The 7,543-nt window shown below is 40.3% G+C and overlaps 1 protein-coding gene across 1 annotated transcript in view; it reads left to right on the top strand.

The window, feature by feature from the left end:
* The window catches only part of LOC128698455 (apolipoprotein D-like), a 27,622-nt gene extending 21,122 nt beyond the window's left edge, over positions 1 to 6,500 (top strand). Inside the window, exons 2-5 of the mRNA XM_070103786.1 lie at positions 438 to 572; positions 2,081 to 2,214; positions 3,710 to 3,897; positions 6,354 to 6,500. Coding sequence (XP_069959887.1) covers positions 456 to 572; positions 2,081 to 2,214; positions 3,710 to 3,897; positions 6,354 to 6,496 — 582 coding nt within the window. The 5' untranslated portion in view covers positions 438 to 455 and the 3' untranslated portion in view covers positions 6,497 to 6,500. The remainder of the gene's footprint in view (positions 1 to 437; positions 573 to 2,080; positions 2,215 to 3,709; positions 3,898 to 6,353) is intronic.
* The last annotated feature ends 1,043 nt before the right edge of the window (positions 6,501 to 7,543 follow it).

The following is a 7,543-nucleotide window of genomic DNA, read 5'->3' as shown; positions in this document are numbered from 1 at the left end:
TACCAGGGGTTCTTGGTTTATTACCAGGGGGTTCTTGGTTTATTACCAGGGGGTCCTTGGTTTATTATCAGGGGGGTCCTTGGTTTGTTACCAGGGGGTTCTTGGTTTATTATCAGGGGGTCCTTGGTTTATTATCAGGGGGGGCACCCTCTGTAATTAGTATTTTATAACATGTAAACCACACAATACCCGAAACCTGTAAACCCCACATTGTAACCTTTATAGAGAATAAACTTGAATTGAATTGAAGTGAGTTATCAGGGGGATCCTTGGTTTATTATCAGTTTTGTTTATTTTAGGGTAACTCAAAAAAAAAGTGAAAGTGACTTTCTAGGGACATTCTCTCACTTACTGACAAAGTAAAGACGGCCAATAATGTTGTCTCAGCATGGAGACATACCACCATGCTAAACTAAATGCACATTTTTTCCTTACAGGTGAAAATAACCGTAATAATGGGGTGTTTGAGGTTGATGATAGTCTCCCTTGTCTGCCTCTTGTCCCATGCTCAAGTTTTCTTCAGGGGAAACTGTCCCAAAACACCAATAATTATAAATTTTGACTGGAATAGGGTAAGTTTTATTAATTAAATGTTCTGATGTATTTGCACATCAAATATATTAAATATAATGCTAAATTATATTTGTAATTTATAAAGAAACTCTAATGTAAATAAATGTAATATAAGGAATGTACCGCATCCTAATTTTTTTCTTTTTTTTTTTTTTTTATTCGCCGGTATTCTCCCGGCCCGGGTCTTTTCCAAGTAGTGGTGACCCGGCCTTGGCTCCCTATCTGGGGAGTGTCTCGAGACTTAAGTCTCCCATGGGAGGAGGTACAAGTACCCCCTCATCTTTGGGACCAAGTGTCCCCAGGCCTAGCCACAGTCCCCGCCCTCCCGGGGCTCGTAGGGAGAAGCTAGGCCTCTGGTCTGCCATCTGCCCCGCCCCAGGGGGGCTCGTGGGGATGGCAGTCTTGTGAGCTGCAGATGGTAGCAAGCTCAGCCCTTTCTTGACCTTCACTGCATCCTAATGGTTAATAATACCTCATTATGATGATAATAATAATAATAATAATAATAATAATAATAATAATAATAATAATTAATAGTAATAATAATAACACTATGCCGATCTTGCTACCATCTGCAGCTCATGTATCAATTGGTTAAAAATAACCATTATTTTTTAAGGGGTGGACCTGTAAGCCAGCGGAAGGCCTCGGTCAGATGACCAAAGCTCCAAAGGTGGGTCATCATCGACACCATGCCCAGCCCTTCTAGGGTAGGGTAGGTGCCTGAGCCGGAGCTTGCAGCTCACAAGACTGTCATTCCCATTAGCTTCCTTGGGGCGGGGATGGCAGACCAGAGGCCTAGCTTCTCCCTACGAGCCCCGTGAGGGCGGGGAATGTGGCTAGGCCTGGGGACACTTGGTCCCAAAGATGAGGGGGTACTTGTGTCTCCTCTCATGGGAGACTTAGGTCTCAGACACTCCCTAGAGAGGGAGCCAAGGCCGGGCCACCACTTGGTAAAGGCCCGGGCCGGGAGAATACCGGCGAATTTTTAATAATAATAATAAAGGTGGGTCATCATCTGACTAAGACCTGTGTCAGGAAACACTTGTCCTGTTTCCTGACCAACCTTACCTAACCTAACCTGCAGCTCACAAGACTGCCATTCCCACGAGCCCCCCTGGGGCGGGGAAGATGGCAGACCAGAGGCCTAGCTTCTCCCTACGAGCCCCGTGAGGGCGGGGAATGTGGCTAGGCCTGGGGACAGTTGGTCCCGGAAGATGAGGAGGTACTTGTACCTCCTTCCATGGCAGACATAGTTCTCGAGACACTCCCAAGACAGGGTGGAGGGGTAAGCCAGTTGAAGACCTCGGTCAGATGACCAAAAGTTCCAGCTGTGGGTCATCATATAACTAAGACCCGCGTCAGGAAACACTTGTCCTGTTTCCTGACCAACCTTACCTAACCATATTTTATATACTGCAGAAAAAAATAAAGTTGGAGCTGTGAATCGACCCCTACAACCACACACAGGAGAGTACATACTGACATTATGGTGTATCCCTGACAGTACCTGGGTAGCTGGTACGAGCAAGAACGGTACTTCGTGGGTTACCAGACTGTGGGTAGGTGCTGGAGAGGTACCTACCTCCAAGACAGACACTCGGGAAAGATCTCAGTCAAACTGCACTTTTGGGACGTTGTGTAAGTATGTTAAAGTTAGTTGAACATTTGCATTACTGTTAAATTCACCAGAAAACTCTCGAACTCCCAGAGGGTCGTACAGCTCTTGGGGAATGAGAGGTAATCAGATTTGATCCAAGGAAGCAGAGTGCACCGTCATTTCCGAGGGTCAGGTGTTTAGTACAGACACTAAAAACAAATAATAAATTACCATACATAGTAGAATATGTGTAAATTATTCTCCAGAATACCCCCCTCCCCCCCCGAAAAAAAAGTCTGACAAAGTAACGGGTCATTGAGATGGAAAGACCTCCGGGTTATCATCTCAAAAGTATTCATTTTAAGGATAATTATTCTGTTTCGTGACGAATAAAACACCAACAGTCTACTAAAACTAATGTCATACAATTAAGAAGACTCATAACAATTAACACCAGTGCCATTCATGACTGACAATAATAACATTAACGGATAAAATATCCATAATATAAAACTGACAGACTTTTTTTTTATATACTTATTGTAACCACGAACGAGTGGTATTGATCAATAACAACACTGTGACTAGCCAAGGAGTCGAACCCATGCTGCTTTGGCCCGCTTCAAGGCGAGTGAAAGACAGATGACGCTCTAATCCACGGGCTACACAATTCTCAAGAATGACGCACCCAGCCAAGCTGGATGTTGCACCCATCATCCAAGAACATACGATGGTGTGGATGCTTCTGAACTAATTTCATCCTACTCCCTGTGGACTAGAGCGTCATCTATCTCTCGCTCACCATGAGGCGGGCCAAAGCAGCATGGGTTCGACTCCTTGGCTAGTTGCAGTGTTGTTATTGATCAACACCACTCGTTCGTGGTTATATTGCATCCTCCTACCTCTAGGTGCGAGTTTAGGACCTTCCCCTCACCCCCATGATTGTAATATCAACTAAGCTAAGATTTGATCCTATGATTTTAAGTCCTGTGTACGATCTAGTCACACGTGATTCTGTGACAGAACATCACAGGGTCAGGAGACACCTGGCTCTCTGCCTAATGTACACACTACCTCTCATCTCTTATATTAATATGTCTGAAATATGTACTGGAAGTCCTCACTTAACGTCTCTTTGTTCAACGTCGTTTCATTATAACGTTGACAAGAAAAAGAAATTAATTCCCAGGAAGGAATATAAAATATGGAAAGACTTAAATATCTGGATGGAGGACATGCATCAGCGTAACCGTCCATGTTCGCTAATGTCAATTTCCTTCCTTATGGTTGTTGGTATTTGGTTTTAATGATATGTAGCGGGTTTCTTATATAATTCTGAAAAATATGTGATGCCTAAAATAATAAAAATGTCAATAATAGCGACCTAGAGTGTCTGCAGCACAACTGCTCTTCGTCTCAGCTCTCCCTTGACCCAGCAACTTAACTCTTGTTTATATTAATTGGCCTATGGTAAAATTGGTTTCGTTATACGTCGTTTCGCTCAATACGGTTCTCTAACAAGGTTCTCTGCACCAGGTTCAGCCGTCCTAACATGATAAGTGTCGGGGTGATTCAGAAGAGACCATACAGAGCGCCCAACCACCTCACATACACTCTCCCAGGTGTGCCAGGCTTCGAAGATAATTACGAAGTACTTGCCACTGATTACGACAACTGGACCCTAGAATATACCTGCTCGGAGAGACAACCTTTCGGGCACACTCGTAAGTAGTGATTACTTTTGAGGATAGAATCTTAGCTAATACCTTTTTTAAGCCTTTGAGTTTACAGGTTAAGAGGTGGTATCTTGTCCCAGCTCAATTCAAAGGCCAATCGTATCTTAGGTACCCCAGTGGAAATAAGTCATGTATCTTAACTTTACTGGGGCATCCTAGAATAAATCTACGTAATGAAAGGCATAACAGAACTAGCTCTCGTTACCATTACAAAACAAATAACTTTATCAATTATAAGTACTGATTATCTAAATAAAAACCTGGGTACTATCTACTTCCAGGATACCTGACATAAAAGTCAGTTAAGACTGAGGTACGTATCTAATGCTTAGTACATAGTGATGCTAGTCACAATAGTAAGCTAACACCCAGGAACCTATTTACTGCTTGGTACACAGGGACAGTTGGTGTTAGGAGACTTTCTGAATTGTCTCCACCCAGATAAAATTGATCCCAGGCCATGATGCCGAAGCCATATCAGACAATTCTGAATGGATTCAGCAGCTACCGTAAGTAATTCTTTGGTAACTTTGATATTAAAAAATATATTTTTGGAGTGTAGAGGAGAGAAAGAGAGAGAGAGAGGTTTTGGGAGATGTTAAACGAATGTTTAGGGAGTTCTGACGAGAGAATAATTGTTGCTAAAGTCAGAGAGAATGTTGAAGAGGAGAGAATGCTGAAGAAAACTTAGCAGGTAAGTTTGTAGTGTCAGGTGTAAATGTTAATGGATCCCCCCTTCCCTCTAATTGAAAAAATAATTGGTTGTAGGCAATATTTATGTTAGGAAAAGATAAATAAGTACACAAGATGTGAAATAGAATGCAATAACAGCATTTGGCCAAACTATGAATAAGTGAATTGAAAATTGATAACTCAGATCATACTTTAGAGGATACTAAAGTGACAGTCAGAGTGAACAGAGTAGCAGTGCAATGCAGGAACAGTGAATAGAGTAGCAGTGCAATACAGGAACAGTGCTTCTCTGTTCTTGTAGACTACGTCCATTGCTACTTCTACTACTACTACTACTACGCTAACACTCCACTCTCTGACCTCTTTTCCACTGCTACTATTGTCTTCTTATTTTCACCTCTCTTACTATTGCTACAACTGCTACTACTACTACTACTACTGCTACAACTGCTGCTACTACTACTACTACTACTACTACTACTACTACTACTACTACTACTACTACTACTACTACTACTACTACTACTATAACTACCGCTACTACTACTATAACTACTGCTACTACTACTACTACTGCTACTACTACTACTACTACTACTACTACTACTACTACTACGACTACTACGACTGCTTCTACTACTACTGCTACCTACTCCCGTTCCACCAGTTCCCTCCCCCTCCCACTTCTCATGCTTTTCTGAGACTCTACCCCTGCTACCACAATTGAGTACACTGAGTATGAGTACACTGAGTATAAGTGCACTGAGTATGAATACACTAAGTATAAGTACACTGAGTATAAGTACACTGAGTATAAGTACACTGAGTATATGTACAGTTAATATAAGTACATACACTGGGGTTGTTCGTGACTTATTTCCACTGGTGTTATTGACTTAACTTTAACATACCTAGCACGGGTCAGGGCCTTATGCAATGCTCCTCCATTCTTATGTTCTTATTGATTGAGAGAGAGAGTGAGAGAGAGAGAGAGAGTGAGAGAGAGGAGGAGAGAGTGAGAGAGAGAGGAGAGAGAAGGAGAGGGAGTGAGGAGAGGGAGAGAGAGGAGAGGGAGAGAGAGAGAGAGAGAGGGAGAGAGGAGAGACGATTGAGAGAGAGAGATGAGAAGTGAGGAGTGAGGAGTGGAGTGAGTGAGATAGATAGAGAGAGGAGAGAGAGAGAGAGAGAGATAGTGAGAGCTTGGATGCAGAGAGAGCTGAGAGAGAAGAGAGAGGAGCCAAGATGAGAGACGACTGAGAGAAGACTATGAGGAGAGAGAGAGAGAGAGAGAGAGAGAGAGAGAGAGAGAGAGAGAGCCATGTATAAAGTCGTGATGTGTTATGAACCAGTAACGCACGTCTCTCACTATGACAGCTTCCACACATCTCTCAGAAATCGATAAGTGAGGAACTTGTGCAGCATTGAGAATCTTGATTGGGGAAACGTTTCGCCAGCCAATGGCTTCTTCAGTCCGGTATAGAGAAGAACGATGGAAGGTGAAGAGGAGTGTGAGGTAATCAGTCCCTGAGTCTGGAGTCATTGTGTACAGTCTATCAAACTTGAAATTAATGAACTAAACACATCGACTCCAGACTGAGGGAATGATAACCTAAAACTCCATCATCTCTGCAGTGGACTGAAGAAGCCACTAGCTTGTAAAACATTTCCAGAATAAAGATACCCCCTTGTCGCACAAATGTCTCATTTATCAGATTGTCGGTTTTCTAAACTATTTATTCAAATTCCCTCAGGAATTGCTTGGATCCTGACTCGACAACCACGACCACACTACAAGGTAATCCACCAAGCTAAGACCACTCTCGCCTCCCTAGGTATTGATACTAAGTATCTCAGGAAGCAGGACACTTCTTGTTACATCGACAAGCGAGGCTAGCACCTCAACCTTTAATATATATATATATATATATATATATATATATATATATATATATATATATATATATATATATATATATATATATATATATATATATATATATGTATATATATATATATATATATATATATATATATATATATATATATATATATATATAAATATATATATATATATATATATTTATATATATATATATATACATATGTCGTGCCGAATAGGCAGAACTTGCGATCTTGGCTTAAATAGCAACGCTCATCTTGCCATATAGGACAAGTGAAAATTTGTGTATGCAATAATTTTGCCAAAATCATTCTGAACCTAATGAAAAAAAATATATTTCACTGTGTTTGTTTAGTATTAAATTATTGTAAACAAATCTAAAATATATTTAGTTGGGTTAGGCTAAAATAAATTGATCTTGTTATAATAAGGTTAGGTAAGTTTTCTAAGATTCTTTTGGTGCAAAATTAAAAATTTTTACATTAACATTAATGAAAAAAATATATCTTTAAGCGTATAAGAGAAAATTTTAGAAAGGATTTAATTTTAAATGAGTTCTTGCTAATTGACCAGTTTTACATATTCGGCACGACATATATATATATATATATATATATATATATATATATATATATATATATATATATATATATATATATATATATATGGAAACAGTTGCAGACAGAGGATCTTAACTATGCAAGACAAGCTACGGGGGAAAGGTGGAAATATTTATCTGAAGTACTTTCACAATTCTCGGTGCGTCATCAGGAGCTATGCAAAGTTGCAAAGCAACAATATATATTTATATATATATAATGAAGGTTTATATATTCCAAGGCCTCGACGAGCAGCTGTGATCTACCTCAAGTCCTATAAATAGATTTAATGGGTTGAGTTTCTATAACCTGGTTCTTACGCGTCCAGAAAGGTTATTTCAGTGACTGAGCTTTGTAGGGAATAGTAAATAGACAAGTGAGGGGAAAATAAACACAGATTTAGCATAATGCAATCCTTTATTGACAACGTTTCGCCCACACA

Source organism: Cherax quadricarinatus, chromosome 88 (genome assembly GCF_038502225.1).
Source record: "Cherax quadricarinatus isolate ZL_2023a chromosome 88, ASM3850222v1, whole genome shotgun sequence".
In the NCBI taxonomy this organism is placed as follows: domain Eukaryota; kingdom Metazoa; phylum Arthropoda; class Malacostraca; order Decapoda; family Parastacidae; genus Cherax; species Cherax quadricarinatus.
Note: the sequence above shows the minus strand (reverse complement) of the source record. Positions and strands in the feature narration are given on the sequence as shown.